The following is a 23,437-nucleotide window of genomic DNA, read 5'->3' on the forward strand; positions in this document are numbered from 1 at the left end:
CTTTTCACCCTGTGTGATGGGCTCTCTGTTTTAGCTACAGAGTGAGACATCTCACTTCTGTACCATCTTTGTTTGGAGTCGCACATGTGCAGTAAGTACTGCTAGCAGTTGCAGAGCATGAGGGAGTGCCATGCTAGCAGCTAGGCGAGCATTATAACATGTGTTACAAAGTGATGCACGTTTGTCACGGAAGTAAAGGCTGGACTACAACAGAGCTGTTTGGAGCAGTTTGTTAACAGTGTTTTCTCTGGAAGATGGTAAGTCCCTTTGGGGAGGACATGGGCTTTTTCACTTTGTAAACCTAAAATGGGCACAAAAAGATATATAACACAATAAAGGAAAGGGGAAAAGCCAAAAGCACAATATGAGCACTTTAATATAATTTGGACAATTGGATGTTCTGTCCTGAAATAGCTCAGTGGACTATGACACACATGTGTTTTGATGTATCAATCATAGCTAGAAATGTTGTTTATCATATGCATAATTTGAAAACAAAAAGCAGAAAAGTCAACCATTAATAATTTTCAGAGAACAACAAAAGGAACTGACTCGTGTGTAGGTCCTTTTGGCTTCCTGAGCATTATGGTTGTGGTCGGGCAGAGTGTGAGCAACAGCTTGAGCATTCTCTACAACAGTGGTGAGGATTGACTTCAGGTGGTTAAACTGGCGGAGAAGATCTACCACAACTCCACTCTGTTCCTGGCTGTATTGAGAAAAGAGAAGAAAAAGGTCAAGACTATTACTTGGTATATAGTCGGATCAACAGAAGTACATTTTCAGGATAAAGCCTGATACATGTTATAATACATGTTACATCTTTTTGTCCTATCCTATAATGTATGTGTGGTGTAGCCCGACCTTACTCCATGGCGCTGTGGAGATAGGCCTGGCAATGGATATTAAATGACTGAAAAACAGACTCTGAAATTGCTGTTTAACTGTTGTGTTTCTATATTAAAATAATAATAAAAAGCATTCATCTTCCTGCCTCTGCACAGTAGGACTAAAAACAAATGTGATGAGAAGTCTATGAGATGAATAAGTCAAAATCCCTCTGTCGTCCAGCCTCCTTACCCAATGTTGATCAGAGTCCTGACGTTCTCCCAGGCTGTCTTCACCAGTGCTACCTCTCTGAGAGCCTCCCCAGCCAGCTCACTGTCTCTCTGGGCCAGCTGGCTTCCCTTCTCCTCTAACCACCGCTGGGAATGCTGCAGGGACTGGAGCTCATCCTCCAGCTGGACGAAAAAAACGCAGCCTGGGAAAAATACATGCAGAAGAAAGAAAACAATGGGGATCACTAGCCTGATTCCAACATATGATATCACATTTTTCTGTTTGGATCTATACTTGGGCTTTATTCATATACAGTATATTCTCAGAGTTTGACTTACAGTAGGTGTCTAAATGAAAAGCTCAGAGGATGCATTTGAAAGTGACAAAGTATATTCAACAATATATCTTAAGAACAACAAACAGCAGGTACAAGAAAACAATCAGTATCAGCTGGTACAAACTATGCTGATGGTAAATATAATTTCATAATATATCTAGAGGCCTGAAGTGTGTTGATTACCATTAACATACCTGTTTTGATAGGCCTGTACAGAGCTCTCTCTAGCCCCCTGTTGCCTCGCTTCATCCTCCAGTTTCTTCAAATTCTTCATCACTTCCTCCCTCCTCTCCCTGAAGGAGCTCCATAATGCCCCTAAAGAGTCTGCTTCACTTTGCCTCCATCCCAAACCCCTCTGCACCTCCTCTAGAGCCATCGTTAGGGCCACTGCCTGTCCCCTGCAAGATGTTCTTCCCTGAGGATGACTCACGTCTTTGGAGCCTCGCCACTCTGCACCAATCAGGTTAAGGTGTGCCTTGCTTAGCTGCCCGTCTAACCCAACTGCCTCAGCCTCAAGCCTGGCCACGTCTTTAGCCTCTTCCCCTATTCCACGGTGCAGCTCTTCAACTTTGGAGCGGTCCCAGCTCCCACTGCCCTCCACTGCCTCGTGAAGGCAGCGCACAGCCATAGCTGCCGCTCCATGCTTTTCAAGAAAAGTCTTTAACTCAGTCAGGCAGTCTTTACGGAGGAGCAGGAGACGCTGGGATTCATTAAGGGGCTGTAGGCAATCCTCCTTCCAGCCCTGGAGCTGCTGTTGGGCCTCTGCGGTGGAGCAGCGAAGCAGGGAGGACTCTCTTTGCTGAAGTGTGTCTTTTAGCGATGCATGTGCCTGCAGTTGCACCTCATGCTCCTGCAACAAGATGGTTCAATTTAGACAAAAAAATTCGCTCCTACAGCGATCAATACAAACTTGATTACCGTAACTACTCCAATATACAAAAGCTATAAAGAACATCATTGTTGACAGCAAAGTACTGATTTCTCACCTTCATCCTACTAATTGCACCCTCAAGATCAGCAATATCAACCTGGGAAGAACTTCTCAAGCCAGACAGGAAGTGTTCACTCCTTTGGGTCAGAGTCAGCAGTGCCTGATCAAACTGCTCCAGCTGTGACAACTGTGACTCCAGCAGCTCAAGCCTAAAAGAGCGGTGGAAGGTAGTTTGGATTAAGAATATGACAGCGATTACTGTCTCGACAGGTGTATATTTAAACAAAACAAACAACTTGAGAACAAAAGCTGAACCACACAATGTCTGGAGTCCATACATGGAAAGATAAACATAGTTAATAATCTGTATGATATGTAAAACAAGAGAATTGCCTGTGTGATGTGCTGTTCTTCAGAGAAGTGCATCTTCCCTGTAGTTGTGCAAGATCATTGCTGAGCTCTTCGATACGAGCTTCAGGCGTCGTGGGGTACAGACAGAGTGCAAGATTGACAAGACCCTGCAGAAGAACCTCATAGGATGCCATCTCCCCCTGCATTTCCTGAATGGGTGAATATGTATTTAAAAATGATGCAACACAAAAATTGCAGAAAACACAAATTGTGTAATAGGTGAGGTAAAAAGAAAAAAAATCAAAATGCAAATGTAAAGATTAGTGAGAACCAAGTGAAGAATAGTAAAATTACTTACCTGTACGTTTAGTAGTTCATTCCTAAGCTTTACTTTGTCTGCAGAAAGCAGGTCTGTGTCTGGACAGCAAACAGACTCACACCTGTTCAGCCAGCCTTTAATGGATGAACTCTCCTTTTCAAATCTGTAGATACAAAGGTGGCAATAAGAAAAATGTATTCAAATAAAATCAAACAATAAATTAGCAGCAACTTGTGATATGAAAGTATACACATGCAATTAAACCCCCCCCCCCACACACCCCACCCCCCCACCCCCCCCCACACACACACACACACACACACACACACACACACACACACACACACACACACACACACAGTGATACAGTATGGGTGTTATTTTATTATTATCTGACCAAGCCTCAGTATCAGTGACAGGGTTAGAATGGGGCAACCATATTTCGCAAGAGCCCCCAGTGCTGTAAGTAATCCCTCAGTAAATACACCGGCTACAGCTACCATGAGACCAATACAGAAGAGTGAGAAACAATGGCTCCAGTCTATTGTTCAGGTCTATTGTGTGATCAAAGACATAGACAAGAAAAGCATATTATTATAATTGAACGACGATGGCTGACTGGGGCACAGACAGATTAAGTCAAAGACAACATCTTGTTCCTCTACATCACACTAAAATGAGGGAATGATTCAGGGAATAAAAGAGGAAACTGGCATAGAGACGAGGATTCAACATAAAGAGCACATGCACAATAAAAGGTGAAATAGCCATGTTTATACAATCAGAATCAGCTTTGGTGTGTGTGACCACGGACCAAAGCTGACATAAATAATGTAATCAAAATCATTTTTGAGCAGTTTATGCTAAAAACATTTGTTTATGCAATGTGACAATTCCAGACATATACAAACACACATTTTCTAGGTGTTGTACGGACACAAACACACACAGAGTCAGCCCAGCAAGGAATCACAGTAGCTTAAAAGCTAAAAAGGAAGGCTCATATGTGGGTATTTACAGTAATGAAAAAAACAAGGTGTACAAGATGCATGATGTTAAAGTATTCTTTTTTTTACTAGTTTCTTTTGCTGGTGCCCAAATTATTCAAAAACAATTCACAAACAGGCACACATAACTGTTTACTGTGTACCTTTGCCACAGTGCAAGAAGGCTCTCTAATGTGGATTGCTTTTCTGTTGCCTTTTCCATAAACTCTCTCTGTTGCTTGTGGAGGTTAGCCACCTCTTCCTCCAGCTGGCTGCCCTCTCCAAGCCTCTTCATGGCCGCACACAAAGCCATCAGCCTGGGGTTCAGTTGCTCAACAGCCTGGCAGACCTCCTAAAGGAAACAGAAATGTACTTATGATCAGCTCTGCAACTCTCTCATAAATCCTACTAACAATGTGCTAAATTACAGAATACAGTGTCATAGAGGACATTATAGCCTAACCTGAAAGGAAAAAGGTTGATTTAAAAATAAATTACGGTTCAGGTATGAAAAACAAAACTAATAACACTTACTGGAGGTACACCCTCCAGATTCCTGAGGATTCAGTCAACGTTAAATTTCAAACAAATGATTCCATATAGCTATAGTGATGTCACATTAAGGCATTCTTTGTGTTTTTTATTACCACATGATCCTGCAGGCTTTTGTAGGTCTCAGATGATGATGAACAGTATGTAACTGGACAGTCAAACTTCTCTTTAAGTTCACTCATTGCTTTCTTGACCTGATAATGACAAAAATCTTACTTATTAAAACATGTATTTAACACTTGCATGCATTTAACACACACTGTCTTAATTACAATTTCTGCACCAACTATTCCATTATGTGTTGCTGTATACCTGTTCAAGGTTATCGTTGTATCTCTGCCAGTAAGAGGCGCTCTGGTTGAGCTGTCCTCCCAGCTGCTCTGCTCTTCCCTTCAACTCTTCCCAGTAGTGCCTTATCTGTGCAAGTCGTGACCGGATACGTCCAGTCTCTCCAGGGGTCACACAACTCGACAGGGCCTCACAGTCTGCCTCCATGTGGGCCAGAGCTGCCCTTCTCTCCTCTAAACCTTCTGCCACAGCCTGTAGGGCATGCAACAGCAGAGGAATGCTAATCAGGAAAAGGCATGAGTTGGGAAAAATACAATAAACAAGACAAACAGCAGGAGAAAAAGACACTTTGCCAATTCTCTGTTTATTGGCTTGATACAGACAGTGTTGTGTTTTATCTATATTAATTCCTAAGTCTATCTTAGATACATGTTGTGTCTCTTCAGGTTCGTGGAGCACAGGAGTTGGGTAGAAAATAAAACTGACTGTGCTGTTTCTGCAGGCAAGAGTTTTCAAACTCACAACTAATCAAACGGCTGCCGCAGGACTTCTTAAATCTTGTTATCCCAAATGTTTTTTGACATTCTTTTGCTCTAGACCTACATAAGATTGACAAAGCTGAGGTATGGCAAGCCAAGATTATATTTTCTTCAATGTTATCAATTTATTTCCTGTATCCTCGTCTTTGCTGCAGCTCTGACCCAATTTCTCCTCAGGGTTACATACATTTAAAAAAAAAATCTTATTTCATCTTAATCTTAATAACCCTCAGGCCACACTAATACTGTACAGGCACTGCTACAGGCTAGACAGCAATTTTGACTAATTTTACTGGGAGCTACTGAAAAGAAATGTGTGGATAATGTATATATATTTGTGAATATCAGAAGATGATTAAAGAAGATGTGATTTTTTTTAGCTATACTGCATGCAGTCAGTATTAAGGATAAAAAACAAGATAAAGAATGACATTTTTAAGAAAGAATGCGATACATGACATACATCCACTGTGCTGATGTGTTTGTCCAGAGGATCTAAGGAGGAGGTGGAGTTGACAGCCTCCAGCTCCTTCTCTTTTTCATTGATCCACAGAGAGAAGGCCTCTGATTCCCTGCTAAAGCGCTCCCACCACATACACATCATCTCCAGGTGGACAAAACTGGAAAACACAAGATTAGACAAGAAACCATTTTGTAAAATATACTGTGTGCATATCTAGATGTACTGTAGGAATGAGAACAAACAAGCACACAAGTATACCATTTAGCATGGTTAAAATTGCCGCTTCACTTTATTTTTCCTCATCAACGTTGAAAATATGACTTAAAGTTGAGGAAGTTACAGTATACTTGAGATGAGGATGGGACATACTTCTTGTTGAGGTGATCTTGAAGTTGTGTGACTGCTTCTCTGGTGGACTGGGCCTGCTGTAGAAGAAGAGTCAGATTTTTCGGACCAAGCTGAATATCTGCTGCCTTCTCCAGGAGGAGATCTGCTCGCACAGAACACTCCTCAACCTTTGTGAGGAGCTCCTACACGCAAGAAAAAAACAAAATATATTGTATGAGCAAATACAGAACACACACACACACACACACACACAACACACACACACACACACACACACACACACACACACACACACACACACACCTTGTTTTGCTCCAGTTCAGTTTTCAGGCTTTCCAGGCTGTTAAAAATGAGTTCTTTGTGCAGCTCATTGTTGGTATTACTGATAAACCTCCAAACTGTTTCTCTTTCTGCTTCAAAGTTCTGCCAGGAGCTCAGAGTTGCCTTGAGATGACGAAGAAACAGCAGAATAATGTCAAAGTTTTATACAGAAAATACTACATGTACACAAAGAGTTGACGGGTATTGTAGTGTTCTAATTTAACTCTAGATTACCCCACTACTGTAAATTGTAACAAGGAACAACAAAATGCACCTTATATCACTGCATCAGCATCCTCTAGTATCAATCGCTCTCTATGTTATTATTTATTATTATTTATTATTATATTACTAGTGTAATAGGGTCCGTCTAAAATAACAGTACACATACCAAGACAACAGACGCAAACAAAATTAACATACCACATAACAATCAATATCTGGGTTCAACATGGACCAATCAATGATCACTGCAGGGGTCTGTGTGGATACACACATGCAAACATTAGCACACTGACTGACACGTGAGAAAAAAACAGGCTCGGCCTACCTGCAGGTTGTGTTCCTTTGCCCCTGATTTGTGGTCAACATCTCTGAAAGCTCCCTCCAGCTCCCGTAGAGACTGACTGAGCCCCTCGCCTTTCTGCAGCTGGCGGCAGTGGGCCACCAGAAGCTCCGCCTCTCTCCGGTTAGCATGCAGGCGCTTTAGGTGGTGCTATAACAACATGGGAAGAAACATGACAGGGAAGAAGCCAAGGAGGACGAAAGGGGCCATGACAGGGCCATGGGAGCAAGTGAGGAAAAGATGGAAGAGAGAGTAGATGACGATGTGGTAAGGAGTAGGCAAATTAAAAGGGACTCTAAGGGAGGGAGGCTGTGTGTGTGTGTGTGTGTGTGTGTGTGTGTGTGTGTGTGTGTGTGTGTGTGTGTGTGTGTGTGTGTGTGTGTGTGTGTCATAACGACAACAAGCAGTTTGGCTGTAACATTAAAGTTAGTGGCTGTCAGGTAACCTAACTGCTTAAGCTTACATTGAAAATGCTCACGGTTGGCCTGTTGGGTAGCTGAAAAGTCTGTGTGATCTATAAAATCAGTGTTGATAAAAGCATCAGTGTTGCTTAATTAGCTTCTCTTGTAATGGTGCTCTTTTCCAGGGCATATACTGTACTACTCTCAGCTTTAGTGACACTTTTGTCCAAAGCGACAAAATATGAATCTTACAATAGTTAAAATTAACAGTAAACAGTTTTTAAAGTTGCTAAGCCAATATTAAGCAAAATAGTAATAATAACAATAATGGCAATATAATATCAAATATCAATAATAAAAAATAAAAATACCATAAATATACAAATCATAACTCTAAGAATTAATTAATTATTTAAGTGTAAGATCAACAGATAAGTCTTGAGACCCCTCTTGAAGGATCCAAAACGATCACATGAACGCTGAACACTAGGCAACTCATATCATAGAATGCACGCATATTTTAAGAGGACTGTCTGCAGGGAATGTGTCTGACCAATTTTTTGTCCCAGTCCAGCCCTGTCTAATCCAGAATATTATGCACACCATACAATGATGTCACAGGGTCCTAGAGTCCTAATGAACATCACTGGAGTAAGGTAAGAAGTTAAACCACTGGAGGTCAGCAAAAGAAGTCTTTCAGGGGCTGTTAAGTTACTCTTTAAGTTGTGAGAAGCATCAATTCTAAATATTTAGTGAGATTTCTTTATTTTTCTCTATATCACTTAAACCAGACATAAAATTGATTTAAAAGACATTTGAATACAGGAATTCAAGAGGCTAGAGATGATTTGATTTGAACGCACTATAATGTCCGTGCCAGCCTGTATTAATCAAATAATTTCCGTGTTATCAAATGTATCCTTTTGGTGTAAGCTTCTGTAAATCAAACATGTGAACACATCACCACTCTCCTGTTTCTGCACTACACACACCTGGTGAATAAGATAAAGTTGTTTGGCCTCCTCCAGGCCTTCAGCATCCAGGATCCTGCTGGTCTGCTCCTCAGCCTCCCTTTGCACTCTCAGAACCTCCTCCAGAGCACCACACACCTCCTCCCTCAGCTCCTTGTACTGGAACATAGAAGAGCCCTCCTCACCCCACTGTGAATGAGGGAGGCAAAGCATCAAACAAAACTATTATGTTAAGAAAACACAGGAGAAAGACATTTTTTTAACATTAAGAATGTCTTAGAATACCTGACAGAGTGAAGAAAAGAGTGCCCGCAGGTCAGTTGAGAGTTTGGCCAGGGCTGTTCTCTGTCTCTGGACCTCCAGTTCAGAGCTAACCTCAGACAGCCCAATAAGACGGCTCTTAAGCCACAACAGGCTCTCCTCTCGGGCATCTACTGCTTCCTGCAGTGCCTGGAAATAGTGATAGCACGAAAAAGCGAATGCATGTTTACAAAGGATGAGTTGAATTATAACCTAATCTCTGTGCCTAAAGCAGCAAATATAAAGTGCTAGCCCACCTGAACAGCAACATCAACTTGCTCCTGATGGCTGGAATTTCTTGCTGTCTCTCGCAAAAGCCTCACCTGCCTCTTCTGAGAGGAGAGCCAATCAGAGAGCTCACAGAACCTAGAAAAAGGAACAACTACTCTGAAGTCTCTTCAGGGATGAAAATGTCAGACTTCAAGATGTTGAATATACTGTAAGGATTTTAAGTTTTTTCGAGCTTTACCTCTCGTTCCACTCTTTCCATTTATCAGAGTGATGCTCCAGTTTGAGGTGGGTGCTCTTGATTTGCTCTGTAACCTCCTCTACAGCAATCCTGGTGGAGTCTAGCGTTCGATGAGCCGCGTCGTTGTCAGGCAAATTATGACACAGATCCTCCATGTTTCTAATCCTCTTCTCACACAAAGTCAGAGGTTTGCGTTCCCTGAAAAAAGTCTGGAGATAAGAGAAAAGGAAATGGTGAACTTAGGACGCTCCAGAATGATGACAAAGATTACATTTAATGATTTATTATCTTTCTCCTTCTCTCTCTCCTGGTTTAAACTGTTATACATTTCTACTAAATCCGAGGCTCACTCTGTGCTCTTTGATTACTCTCTCACTGGTACAGGTGCCAGACAGGGCTTGCATTTCTCTGTCTAGCTCTGCTCTGCAGTCTTGTATGATCACAGCCACTCGACTCCGCTCCACCTCCACTTTCAGACGGAGCAGGTGAGACGGTACCTCGCCCTGGATGTCCTGTGGAAAAGAGAAGGGAAGACACAGAGCATAAGAGACATGGTAGATAAGATAGACTGTATAATATACACGAGTTTCAGTTTCATATTGTATCATCCCCGAAACTGTCAGAGACAAAATATCCTCCAGAGAGACCGCAAGTAAATACTGAGAGGGTTGCATTTTAATCTAACTAGTACAGGTTAATTGGAAACAGACTGGAGGGAACTATATCAAAGCCAAAGGTCTTCCTGGTTTAGTTAATGAAGTATCGGCTATGTCCCTCCAGAGATGTACGGTAATTAGTGAGAGTGTTAAAGCATTGTGACCCCTGACCTTCCAGTGTTTGTGCAGCCTGCGGACAGTTTCTTGCAGCCCCTGTTGCTCCTCCTGTGGTAGGATGTCAGTCAGCTCATCACACGCCTTCAAGAACACGCTCAGCAACCGCTGGTCCAGTTGGCCCAAAAAATCCTGTGCAGAAAAACAGTTTAAAAAACAAAAGTTTATTTTGAGTTCTGTTTTGCTACTGATACTTATGCAGTATATCTGTTTGTCTTTGTGGTCAAGAGAAGCTTTAGCAGCCAGTAATCTTTTCGACAGATTAGCTGATACAGATACCCTTCATGTACGTCCTCTGTTTACATCAGAAGGTTACAGGTTTGATCTTACACTGTGTTTTTTCAGTAATTCCTCAGCGTCTCCAGTCTCTCTCAAGCAGCCCTGAGCTTTCTTCAGCACTCTCTCCAGCTCTTGTCTTGATTCCTCAAACCTCCTCCTCAGGCAGTTGTTGGCCTCTTCCTGCCTTCTCCATTCCCCAACCTCCTTCAGCAAAGCCTTAGAGGATGGACGGTAGGAAATGGTGATTGTGTGGTGTCTTTGGTAATGTAGTGTAATTACATTATCTGTCTTACGTCAAGCAAATGAATAATGAGACACACGAGTAAGTCTAATCTGCACTGTTTCCTCCTGGGTGTTTTGATGTTCTTGTAATCTCATTAATATAATAAGCGTTGAGGGCAATGCAGTGTTTGTGTGGCATTCTGTTATGTGTATGTTTAACACTAACCTGCATTGAGCCCTGTATTTCAGCCACTCTCTTTTGCAGCAGGGACAGGTCGAAGTTTCGGAGCACCTTACTGGTGGAGAGCACCCTCTGCAGTGTGTTGTGATTCCTCTCAATCACTGACAGACAACGTTTACAGCTTTGCTGCTGGTTTAACAAATCCTGAGGAAATTGTGGAAATGACAAATATGAAAGTGTGTTGCTAATGATACATTCAAATATATCATAATTTTTCTTATATATCAGTAATTCCCTTCCCCACCGACAGAACGGTTATAGTAAAAATATAAATATAATATCAATGGTAGAGATCAAATAGACACACAAGAGAGCAGATATAGTTATATTTGAATGTAGGTTTATATTTTTGTAGATTTTGCCATCATTCGTTTTGAATACAATAACATATTACCCCTCGACTTCAGTCACAAGTCACATAAGTGATCAGACAGACTTTAATCTAACTATCTAAACCACTAACTGGATAGTAAAAATGTATGTGAATGTACATCAAATATCCATGGTATATGTCAATTGCACTGTAAAACTGATTGTGTCCAGAATGATGACCAAAACTACTAAAATAAGATCCTTGCTGTACAAAACATTTTTTTTTTCTTTAACCAGTCAGGCTTCCACATGGTTTAGGTTAATTTAAGTTTAATCTGTACATTGTCATCATATCTAACCTGCCACTTTTGTTTTTGCTGGGCCTGGGTCTGTGTGTCTTGGTCTCTGGCAGCAGAAGTGATGCGACTGGCCCGCTCCAGGGCTTGGTAAAAAGCAGTGATGTGTTTCTCCATCTCCTCCAACAGTGGCAGAAGGACATGACACTCCTTCACAAGGGAGGGACACCGCTCTCTCACCTGGAAACAAATAACAAACTGGGCCATTGAATAGTGACATAGAAAGTCAAACAATTTGCGATGAAGATATTAAAAAAGTCCCAAAGAGGACAAGATAACTGTGTTGATTTCAAAGAAAGACTTCAGGAAGATTTCATACTACTTCTCATGTTTCTGACTTAAATGATACCTACCTTACTCAGCTGACTTTTGGCTGTTGCCATAGTTGCCATGACCCTGGCAGCCTCATCCTGTGGCGCATCCTTGGCAAGGAGCTGAGCACTGCGGGCAGCCAACTTGTATTGTGTCTCCATGGCAACAACCTTTTGCTTGGTATTCTGAGATGAGAGGTAGAGGCAAAGGGTCATTTCAGATGTCCTTAAGTTGAATGCAGTTTGATCTAAACTGAGTTTGGCAATAGAAAAACATGTAACAAGGTTTTCTGCAGTGACATAAAGCTTTAAATAACTTTTCTTTTAAATTTTAAGAGCTCAAGTTCACTAAAAGTAACTGGGAAAGATGATGAAAACTAAATAGCTGACTAGACTTAGATGGTACACAATAATCAATGTTAACAAACAATAATTTGGGCTGATGTTGAGATGGTACCAACCTAAAACACACTTGTAGAAAATGTAATGTGATAATGTAATAGTATCAGCTGAAATAATGAGAATCTCTGGTAATAAGTGCTGATTATTGTGCTATTCTTTATCATATGATAGAAAAACTGTCAGTTTGCTTTTCTCACCTCCACATCCTGCAGAAAGGCTCTAACGTTGAGGAAAGACACCTGGACTGGAACACTGAGCATGGCCTCTGCTGTGTCCAGCAGCTCCTTGAGGGCTGACACAGCCTTTAGATGGTCTTTTCTCCACTTCTCCAGCTCATCTACATGGGCATACTGCAACGGAGGAAAGATAGTGTAAACATTAGGATTGATTTTTATCAAGAGATGTACCTTCCTCAGTTCTGGGTCAGATAGTACCAATAGTAACATTCAAAATAAAGTAATCAGCTAAAAACAATACATTGACTAAGAAATAGAATTTAATTAAATTCTCTGACTGTATTTCAGTTGTATTTTTAGGATGTTTTTGTTTGTTACTTGTTTGACTTGGAGGAAGAGGTCTCTCCATCGTCCATTCAAAAGAAGTAGCTGCTGCTTGAGATCAAGCGACACAGTCTCATCACACGTTTCAATGAGAAAATTCCCAGAGTCATTCATGGCTGCATGCTGATCTATCCAGTGGCTGAGATTCCTGAAAAACTCCTGGATGAGAAAGAGACTCATTAAAAAGACAGAAAGAGACAGAGACACAAGGAAATTAAGAGAAACAAAGAACAACACAAAGAATGAGTGTCAAAGAAAGAAACAAAGAAAGCTAATGAAAAAAGAGACAAAGAAAGGGATTCATAGAAAGAAACAAAGAAAGGACAATAAAAAACTGGGGTAATTAGCTGTCTAATCCTTGGTGGGGATGTGAATCTGAGGTAACCATGGCAATGCGACAACCGGAATATCCTTAGTGGCTTGTTGTAAGTCAAGGAGATCATTTGATACTCGAGTGGAGACTGCTAATAGGATTCCACTTAGAAGACCAAATGCTTGAAATTGGGCTGACGTGGTTTTGATTGCTACTACTGTGAGGCATTGAATCCATCAAATACATACATGTATGAAGGAACTTTTAATCTGTACACAGAAAAAAGAAACTTTGAGTGTATGGTGGGGTTTCTTACGATATTAAAAGTTAATCTCATACCTGTTTTGTGTTTTCTGGCCGGCTCAGGGCTTCCTCTGCATCCTCCAGCCAGACCTGTAAGCAGGCCACAGTAGAGCTATACCTCTCCCAGTTGGACAGCACCTCCTCCAGCATGCTCCTCACACTGCGCACTTCCATCGATAAACTCCTCCACTGTGTCACCACCTCCCGCATGAACCTGCGCACTCCCATCTCACCCTCGTCAACTGGAGCAGAAATAAATCAACAATGACAGCAATAGTAATACTTCTACTACCAGTACTTCTGCTAAAACTGCTGCTACTATTACTGTTGCTGCAGTTGCTGCTAACAATACTAGTCACACTAAAACAGTGTAAACAGGAGACTTCATAAACATGCTTATCTTCAATATTAAAACATTGATTAAATTGCTTGTTGATTTATATGGATTTTGTTGTTGGAGTTTAAGTGAGACTATGCACTATCAAACAACACAATCTTGCTCAATTTGATACACTCAGGGGTTTTTGCAGCCACAGCCTTACTTGGTCTGGTATCACAGGGGGCACATGGTGGCTAATGTAAGCTAATGTTTAGATAGGTATTTTTGTGTATCTGTTATTATTACGTCAGTTTGATGACTTGTGTACTCTAGTCTAGTTTAGTTTTACATTTTAGCATTTACATATACTATTATATAATTGTCACTTGGCGCTGTGCAGGAAAAGTTACATAGCCTTGCTTTGAGGCACAGGACATATGGTATCCATATTTATAGAAAGACCAGACGAAGAGCACATAAAGACTGATGGAGCTACATGCCTTTGCAGACAATCCTCTGACCTCAAAAACTCTCACTACAGGGAGATGTATTATCTTTGCTTGTGTTACATTTCATTGGTACAAATGCTCAGGTCTCAAAACTCCTGTACCACAAACTATTGTCAGCCAGTATGGGGCAGATAAATGACTCCACCAAATACAATTATCCAGTTTCAAATACACATTAATCACATGCCTTTAAATAGCAGATCATTACATATCAATCCCCTTATCATCCTCTCCTGCCTCAGTTTGTTATAACCTCAAAATGGCCCTTTAAAAAGATCCAAATGATCTCTCATCCAGCCAATCAGAGCCGAGGGTGTTAACTACATGCAAGGCACATTGAGGACGACAACTTAATTTGTGGGGTCGACCAATCAAGCCTCAGATGTCCTGATTTCTCGCCATACCTCACTTTTCCGCTCTGCATACCCTAAAGGAGCACAACCCTGAAACTTAATGAAACCGACAAGCTAGCTCAGTTTGCGCCCAGAGACCTGCAGAAGTGGAGCAGCCCCTAACTAGCAAATGGGGTCGTATTCCCCACTGAGAGCTGGGAGTGGAGGAACCTCATTTAGCTGTAGCCTGCAGACTCTTCCCTTCTACCAAGCTGTAAAACCAGACAGGGGCAGACTGAGCTGCTGGAATAGAAAGCCACATTGGTATTGAGCTGTTGACAAGGGAGGATAAAGTTAAGATATGTGTACAATGTTGAGCTATTTAGGGCCACGCAATTTTAGTTAAAAGCATCATCCAAAGGACAAGAATGCAATTAGGAACCCTAACATTTTTTGAAGATTTTGCCATACCATTTATATTAAGATATCTATCCCTGTAATATCTCTAATTGTATTAGACCATTGTGGACAATCACATGGCTTTATTCACTGCATCACTGAGCAGGACTACTTTATTGCAATATTGTATTTTTATGTGATTTTGGCATTGAAATGATTAAGTATCTTCATTTGCCAAGTGTTTCATTCGCCGGAATAGACACAAAAAAAAGACATTTCTGTATTTTATGCATAAAAAAGTGTTCAAGGTTGTTCCTTTCTGCTGCATAGGAGATCAAGATTAAACCTTTTAATTGATTTGTCAGAAAAATAACTATATCACAATATAATGACATATAATTACTTAGACCTTCACAGAGGATTTTATCTGCATCAGCAGCTCCTAAATGCCATTTTTTAACAGTTATCAGTAATTACTGAAAAAAACATATGTACATAAAAACATACATCATGTACCTGATCCAGGGAGGTTATTGTGTACATTACATATCAAATCATACATTTACTGTATACATTTTAATTTTTCACCTGAGCTGTCAGCATTGACATAGGCCTCAGCAGACAGTTTCAGGGACTGGAACAATGCCTCGTAATTTTCAAAGAAATGTTGCTTCTCCACAAATGCCTGATGAAGACAGAATTAAATGGGAAACTATTACCACATACAGAGACAATACAGTAACATAATAATGGCTATACAGCATTAAATCTAGTAGTCCTACACTATGTAGCAGTAATTATTTGTTAAATCCTTAGGACTTTTATCCAATAATATCCTAAAATTAAACAATAGAGTAAAATACTTTTCTTAAGTTTCAAGATCTGCATAGGAATCCTAAAGATTCAATTAACATTTCAGCACATCGTTTACAGAGTGAAACAAAGCCTGAGCTTACAACATAGTTGTGGAGCATCAGTTCCACGGACTCTTGTCGGCTGTATTTTATGATCCAGGATTTGAGCTTGGACTCGGCTAGAGTGAGGAAGCCCTGCATGTGGTGTTTGTTTTCCTGGAATTCCATTCTACACAAGTGGATGCTAGAAGATGTAGAGACAAAGTTCATCCTAAAAAAGACAAAGTTTACAAACAATATCAGACCTACAGCTTGAACCTCACATTCTGTTTCTTCTACGAAAAGCAAAATGTGAAATCATGCCAAGTGAGCTCGTTAATATCAGACTTCCAAGAGAGACTGGCAGGTATCTTTATTACCTCTCAGCCATGTCTTGGAGCTGGTCTGGGGGAACAGGGACTCCATCAACACTTCTGTCTTTATGGATCCTCTGAAATACCTGCTGGTGACTTTCCAGGCTCTTCAACACATCCTGCACAGTGTACATGTAAATACATACAGCACATGAACACATAAAAACAAAGAAATACTTGTAAAGACTGAAGAAAAATAGGTTTCTGATCAGAGCATTTGATAACAATAAAAAAAAACCTGTGCATTCAGTATTAGGAGCAATGCAATCCTAATACTGAATTTACTTTTGACTAAAATATAAACTGAACAAAGCCACCGCTCTGTCCAGTGCCAAGTTGTCCTTTGTTTCAGCATTTTGCCTCTCCTGTCTACGGCTCAATGCTAACCTTGTGCTGCTCCAGAGCCCTGTGCACAGTGGTAGCTGTCACATCGTGTGCCTGATGGACGATGATCTCTTGTTGCAGGGCTCCTTCAACCTCATGCAGCCACGCCCCCACCATATCCAGAGGAGCCGGCAGAGACCTGTCCAGCTGCAGATGCCAGTTCAAGAGCTGAAATAAGAAACACAGTTGAGGAGACAGAGAAACACTATGAGCAGATTGGTTATTGTTGCCCTGGAACTCTAAAAAACACATGCAACCATGACATCCTTGGTTCAAATCTGTCTGGAAACATTTGAAGAGGTTGAATGTCCCGCCTGCTTCTCTCACCATATTAGAGACTCTTTCCCAGGCCTGTTTGACCAGAGCCTGATCCACAGTCAGCATCCCATCCTTCTGAGTGGACTGCAAAGCTACATCCACCTGCTTCCTCCTCATTTCTAACTGGACATGCAGACTCTTGAACAACTAAAAAGAAAGAAGAAGTGAAATCTGTTCATAATTCAAAAATATTCAAGTTACAGTATACAGACATGTGCTCTCTCTCATGGGTCACATCTTCTTCCCATTGGTATCCAATCAGAACCTCATTAAAATCTGTGGCCTACTGTCTCTGAATGCTGAATCCTCTTTCTGGCTTTTCATTCTCAGACTCTCTGAATAATGTGCAAATAAAATGGGGGTATCCCACATGCTGCTGAATATGGAAAGTATCCCGAGGCTTGGTGGAATAAGCCAGATTGACTGAAAATATGACGGCTGCCGTCTGATCCCCACAGTGTAATGCCACTGATTAAGCTAATAATAGGAGCGCCTGTGCCCAGTGTGCCCAGTTTAAACTGCCCCCCACCCCCCGCCACACACACACACTAACCTGGTACTGTTGAGTGAGATTGCCCTCAGTCTCCTGAGCCTGTATTGCATCTCTCTCCAGCTGGTTGAGCCACATTTTGAGCTCCCTCAGGCTCTTTCGCTGCTCTCTCTAGGAGGCCGGGATGGGTGAGAGGTGGTGGGGTGAACAACGGGTGGAAATATGGTTGTGGAAATTGGAAAGAGCAACGGGGAAATGAAAAACAAATTAAAAAAAAGAGAGGATGGAAGAATGTAAGTGATAGGGTAAAACAGAAAGATGGAGAGAAAAGGTGATTAACCAAATACATGTTTGAGGGATTGATGAAAGGAAGAGGGTGAAAGAGAGGCATGTACTGTTAAATATGTGTTCTCCTAATCCTCTGTGTCTCCCTGTAGGACAAAACGCCAAAAAACCCACAGCTGCCAAAAACACTCAACTTAAACAGGGTACTTTGTCTGAGACCCCCTACTAACATTTCATTGGATTTTGAGTAACCATGACGATAATACTATGCTACTCAAAAGCTTGTGAGATTGTCTATTCAGTTTGAGAGCTGTTCATTCTCAGTATATTCAGTTTAATCACTTCACATTAGCTCCTGTAAGGATATCAAACTTTATTCTTTATGACAGCGTTAAAATAAATTAAGCTTATTCCAAATGGAAGCATACTTTTATCTGTTACATTGTACTCAACTTCTGCAAATCATTTTACAACCAGTGTTTCAGTTGCTATTTATTTTTATAAAACAACACTTTTGTTGTTTTTTGTGAAAACACAAGGGCCAATTGACCTTCATTCAATAAAAGAGAATATTCAGGATAAACATTAGCGTGTTAGCAAGAACTGTCAACAAAGAACCAAACGGGTGTGAAACACAACACCCACCAAAAGCCTAGTCAGTGTTGTAAGACAACAAAACACAGTTCAACACTGAAAGCAAGTGGTTAGCGTGGCTTTAAAGCACATCAATGTTCCTGCCACTGTTAACCTTAAAAACAGGCAACCTCTATTCACAAGCTTTCCATCAAATACGCTGTATCAATGCACACTGCCAATGCCAGAGGCTTTCATTGTCATGCTAATGGAACCAGAAGCCATAGCGGGAGGTAACATTAATAAATGGTAATATCACGTCTTATTATACTGGACTTCTCTTTTGTTATCATGGCTCAGAAACCCTGCGGCAGGAATATGACATCAGGTAAGATAAAGAGCCAATATTAGCACATAGGCTCTATTTTGACATGATAAAACAATGTTTAATCTCACCCATACACTGTACAGTAGGCAGTGATACTGTAATCCAATAGTAGAGCCTGAAAATAAGCATTAATCATATTTATATGGAAACTATGAATGTGCATGGGTGCTAATTGCATTGAGCTGCGAAAAATGATGGAAAACCTGCCCCTTGGACCTTTAAGTTACTCTATAACCTACCTCCAACATTTCCTCTATATCCCGAGGAGCAAGACATTGCTGTAGGACAGAGGCCAGCACAACAACCACAGGAAAACAGTCACCACACAAAAACACCAGAGAGACAAAGACAAGGAGAGAAATGTGCAACAAGAAAAGACATAAAATAGGCAACACACTGCCAGACCTGAGTAACATAACAAGTGAAATTACTGTTTGTTTTAACCTACTTTGTATAGCAGATTGGTGGTGGTTACTGCATCAGAAAATTTTATAAAGAATTAAGTAATCATAAATTATGGTAATTCACTTCCTGTAATTGCTCTGACTTGTACCGAACTTTGCCATGAAAAAAGCCTCACCCACCTTGCCCTTGCATAGATTAAAACAAGCATTAAAGTTTAAACAGTGTTTAGAAGGACCCAGCTGTGCACACAACACTAACTAAACATGCCATCTATGTATATGCCATGGCTGAAGTTTGACACACTAACTGTGACATCTAAAGAGAAAGACAAAACACACAGGATGCAGAATAAGAGAAGACAATGAATGACGTATCCAGACTGAGATAAATCTGAGCTGGTTACCTCTTCTTCTGGCTGTCCGTCTGAGTCGCTCTGCTTTCGTTCAGGATGATGCTTCAGGAACTGGGCTACGTATGTCATAATGGATTTCTCATCTGGCTTGTCTACATCAACATCTAAGGAGGTAACCACATTAATATAATTAAGTAAGTTATATCAAGTCGAGGCAAGCTGATAATTCATCCACAGTTTCTCTCAAACAGGAAAATAACTGGAATTGAAAAGAATGTTTGACTGTAATCTATTCAGAAATGGACAACCACCTTAAATGAAAACAACCTTCAGCACTTCAGATTAGTGTCCAAGTTTTGTTTGGATGCTGAATCTCATGGCCTAATGGAACTTGATTATATTGATGTCAAGCTTGATTTGTTAGAGTTCATTCTGAAGGGCAGGCATGAAGGGGCACAGCTGGTGTTTGGAAGTGACACAGAGGTGCACATCTGATGCTGTGATAGATGCCCACTATTGTATTTCAGTATTCTTGAGAAAACACTGTTCTATATGATGAAAAGCTACAGATTTAAATGATATGTAAGACAAGTCATTTCTTATTAATTGAGTGAGTAACACAAAGTGCACATTGTTTTCTAGTAAAGATAATATAGCCAAGAGAAAAAGAAAAGGTAATACAGAGGCAAATGACTGTAGAATTAATGTGATCCCATAATGTTGTATATATGTGGTTAGTTGCTCTGTTTAGTTTTCATCAATATAATGACAAAGTCACAAAAAAAATACAAAATGTAATTTACCCTCTGGGTCGAGAAGTTGTGGAACACCCAGCTCTGTCTCAGCCAATAAGAAGGCTTCCTGCAGATTTTCTTGGTTGGGCCTCCCCCATACACGCTCCATGTCAACAAGATTGGGCCGAAGGGCATGGATAACTGCAAAGAATGCTAACCCCGTGCGCCAACTTGGGCCAAAGTCCTTTACCTCAATGCCCAGACGTCTACAAAGAACAGAGCAAAAGCAGGAAGAAAAATGTTTTCACTGTTAATGGTGTGGGGCATTTTGCATTTGGTTTTGAGAGCAATACAATTTGTAAGGAAGACTACATACTTGGTGGCTGTCTGCTGGACCCATCTTAGTAGTGCCTTTCTGGCTCCGCCCTGCATAGGTGGGAGGGGTTTTCTTTTGACAGGTGGGCTGGTGGTTTCGGTGCTGCTGGTGGAGCTGTCCAGTGAAGAAGTGCTGCTGGACAAAGCCTGAAGTGCTGGTAGGCTACAAGTCAGCTCCTCAATCTGAAAAGAGCAGGAAACCAGGAAATAAATCAGGCCACCATACTGACATATTTACCATTTACTCAATAATAATTTTTTGAAAAGCTTTATCATTGTAATAGTTCTTAATCTTTGTTTTTTTGTGTGGTTTTTGCAACTGATGCAGCTGACATCCCTCAGTGATACACAGCTCTTATGAATACATAGATATTTGTCATCATTATGTATTTGCTTGAAAGACCAGTTTCCCACTGCTCATGATTAAGCTTTATTTATCAAAGAGTTGTTCCAATGAGCAGCTTAACACTGGAAGTCTTGAGAGTTGAAATCTTGTTTAAGGGCAACTTAATAGATTTGAGGAGATCTGACTTTACTTAAGGCAAATTACAGAATTTACATTTTAGAGGTCTGCACTCTCTGAATGCTCTTCTATTTTTATTTAGTTTTTTGTTGATCCATATAATGTTGAATATATTATGTAACTATGATTGTACAGAATAGCAATTTAGTTGAAAAATATGACATATTTACTAACGCAGAACCTTTCATGTGTGAAAACAAAATAAAAAATATGTGTATGACTTTGGACAACAATTTCAAAATATATTAGCTGGTCAGGTTGAAGATTTATTGCTATGCACACATAATCTAGTTCTCAGTTTCTCCTCTCTACTGCCAGCAAACTGAGGCTGCTCACAACTCAGAAAATCCATAAACATCAGTGTGAAATGAAATACATCAAAATGTCAGTAAGTGAATAATAAGTACATTTTTGACTGTTATACATTTCCTTTATTTAATATCCTTATGTTTGCTGGAATAGCATGTGTCTGAAATGCCTGAGGTAGCAACTGCTCGTTTTCAGTGGAGATGCTTTGGAAGATTGATTTTCCCATCTTAATTTCTTAAATTTAATTTGTTCAAATTGCTTAATAAATATTTATATATTATAAAATAAATATTTTAAGCATCCTGCTTTCCTACTAAGTACTGCCAGTTTACAACATGAAACTTATTTTTGCATATTTCTTATTGGATTTAATGGTTTAATGGTGTGCTATTAATATGTAGGACCATATTGGCAGCCATGTTGTTATCAATTTGAAGTCCTGTTGTGAGCTACTGGTGGTTAGACATTATTGATTTAGACATTCACAACACTGAAACATATTTAGCACTAACTTTCTTCCCCGTGTTTTGTCTCTCCTTGTTTTGCTATATTTCTTTCATTTTAAAATATCCTGAAATATGTACATTGCATTTATGTAAATTAACTAAAGGCAATGTTACCTGGAAATAGAGGATGATGGTCCACATCAACCCCAATACAATTGATGGCCGTCCATCAACAATGTCTGTGGAGTTGATGTTCACAAGCTTGATCTGTGTCAAAACACAATATTCAGTATTTTAATATTTCATAACAGGACCTAATAATTCCAGATTGCAATCAATTCTAGTTTATCTGCTTACATTTCTTTATAATCTTATTCATATGGATTAAATTCACACAATTTCCCTCAATCTGGTAACCCTGGTCTCGTACATATGTTTACACAAAATGAACAATATACAGTATGAGCCTAATCCTCTGCACTACTGGAAGCAGATAATGCTGACCCTATCTATTGCATGTCCTGAACAAACCAGTGCAGTAACGTTATGAATACTGACCGGAGATCCTCTGTAGGCAGACTGGAAGGCAGATAAGAAATGAGGAAGAGAGAGAAAGAGAGAGAGAAAGAGCATTTAGATGTGTTTGATTAAGGGGAGGACGCCTCATTGACTGTGAGATAGCAGATACCGTAGCATCACTGAGGTGAGAGAATTTGAGTGGTTGGCTGAGAGGAGAGATCTATCACCACACACAGGCAACAGGGATTATATCCAGCAGAGATGGACAGAGAGAGAGTGATACAGGGAGAGAGAGAGGGGCAAGAAAAGGGAGAAAGAGAGGGCTGTATCTACTGATATGATGAAGTATTCTATATGATCACACAGAGGGTAATATTACTGTGAAGCTGCAGCACAACAGGTCATCATATGGTAATACAAGCCACTCCGTATATGTGAACAAGCATGGAGGAAGAGATTGGGGGCAGGCTAGGGCAGGGTGGGGTAAGTGTGGGATAGTGGCTGATAAGAATACATGCAATACACAGTTTCATATTAGAAAACACAGTAGGTCATCCTGACAACTCAACGCAGTGGTGTGAAGCTGGAATGGTTAATGAAAGTGTTTTGTGTTTTGACCACAGACAACAGCATAAAAAACACATGTAACCACCATACAGTAGTAGTGGCATTGGAACTACTGTAGGTAAACAGTTTAGTTGACATTATTCACAAACATTTTTGATAATCAATTATTTAAGTCATTTATAAAGCTAAAATGTAAACCATTTGCTGGTTCGAGCTTCTCAAAAGTGCACATTTGCTGGTTTTCTTGGTATAAAGTTAATATCTTTGGGTTTGGGGGCATTAGTCAGACAACGCAAGTGACTTAAAGACTCTAGGAAATAGTGATGGGATTTTTTTTCCATATGTCCTTAGATTTTAAGGTTTAATAGATTCATTTAAAAAACAAAACAAATCCACAGATTCATCGACAAAGTAAAGAATTGTTAGTTGCTTACCTAGTTCAAATTACAGCTATGGATTTGAAACTCCCGGTTAAATACATATACTGTATGAAAGGTTTTCAACAGTTTCCAGTATAATGCCACTGCACATTCAACAATGTTTTCTATGATACAGACACAAGAAAGGAACATGCATCAGGCATTAAAGCAAGACGTAAATATGGTCTAGACATACAT

The 23,437-nt window shown here is 40.3% G+C and overlaps 1 protein-coding gene across 1 annotated transcript in view; it reads right to left on the bottom strand.

Annotated features, from left to right (window-relative positions):
* LOC114572848 (nesprin-1-like) overlaps positions 1 to 23,437 on the bottom strand; it is a 53,355-nt gene that overhangs the window by 9,710 nt on the left and 20,208 nt on the right. The window contains exons 5-40 of the mRNA XM_028604631.1: positions 21,909 to 22,001; positions 20,458 to 20,639; positions 20,151 to 20,347; positions 19,399 to 19,511; positions 17,408 to 17,515; positions 16,864 to 17,001; positions 16,540 to 16,704; positions 16,159 to 16,271; positions 15,842 to 16,010; positions 15,474 to 15,570; positions 13,363 to 13,568; positions 12,705 to 12,869; positions 12,348 to 12,500; positions 11,791 to 11,934; positions 11,441 to 11,617; positions 10,755 to 10,913; positions 10,358 to 10,522; positions 10,025 to 10,159; positions 9,548 to 9,709; positions 9,198 to 9,406; positions 8,986 to 9,094; positions 8,714 to 8,878; positions 8,450 to 8,617; positions 7,042 to 7,206; positions 6,474 to 6,614; positions 6,192 to 6,352; positions 5,823 to 5,979; positions 4,845 to 5,072; positions 4,628 to 4,726; positions 4,145 to 4,332; positions 3,034 to 3,157; positions 2,718 to 2,884; positions 2,380 to 2,533; positions 1,577 to 2,243; positions 1,078 to 1,258; positions 553 to 706 (exon numbers count right to left, since the gene is read on the bottom strand). Coding sequence (XP_028460432.1) covers positions 553 to 706; positions 1,078 to 1,258; positions 1,577 to 2,243; positions 2,380 to 2,533; positions 2,718 to 2,884; positions 3,034 to 3,157; positions 4,145 to 4,332; positions 4,628 to 4,726; positions 4,845 to 5,072; positions 5,823 to 5,979; positions 6,192 to 6,352; positions 6,474 to 6,614; positions 7,042 to 7,206; positions 8,450 to 8,617; positions 8,714 to 8,878; positions 8,986 to 9,094; positions 9,198 to 9,406; positions 9,548 to 9,709; positions 10,025 to 10,159; positions 10,358 to 10,522; positions 10,755 to 10,913; positions 11,441 to 11,617; positions 11,791 to 11,934; positions 12,348 to 12,500; positions 12,705 to 12,869; positions 13,363 to 13,568; positions 15,474 to 15,570; positions 15,842 to 16,010; positions 16,159 to 16,271; positions 16,540 to 16,704; positions 16,864 to 17,001; positions 17,408 to 17,515; positions 19,399 to 19,511; positions 20,151 to 20,347; positions 20,458 to 20,639; positions 21,909 to 22,001 — 6,078 coding nt within the window. The remainder of the gene's footprint in view (positions 1 to 552; positions 707 to 1,077; positions 1,259 to 1,576; positions 2,244 to 2,379; positions 2,534 to 2,717; positions 2,885 to 3,033; positions 3,158 to 4,144; positions 4,333 to 4,627; positions 4,727 to 4,844; positions 5,073 to 5,822; positions 5,980 to 6,191; positions 6,353 to 6,473; positions 6,615 to 7,041; positions 7,207 to 8,449; positions 8,618 to 8,713; positions 8,879 to 8,985; positions 9,095 to 9,197; positions 9,407 to 9,547; positions 9,710 to 10,024; positions 10,160 to 10,357; positions 10,523 to 10,754; positions 10,914 to 11,440; positions 11,618 to 11,790; positions 11,935 to 12,347; positions 12,501 to 12,704; positions 12,870 to 13,362; positions 13,569 to 15,473; positions 15,571 to 15,841; positions 16,011 to 16,158; positions 16,272 to 16,539; positions 16,705 to 16,863; positions 17,002 to 17,407; positions 17,516 to 19,398; positions 19,512 to 20,150; positions 20,348 to 20,457; positions 20,640 to 21,908; positions 22,002 to 23,437) is intronic.

Source organism: Perca flavescens, chromosome 18 (genome assembly GCF_004354835.1).
Source record: "Perca flavescens isolate YP-PL-M2 chromosome 18, PFLA_1.0, whole genome shotgun sequence".
Lineage (NCBI taxonomy): Eukaryota > Metazoa > Chordata > Actinopteri > Perciformes > Percidae > Perca > Perca flavescens.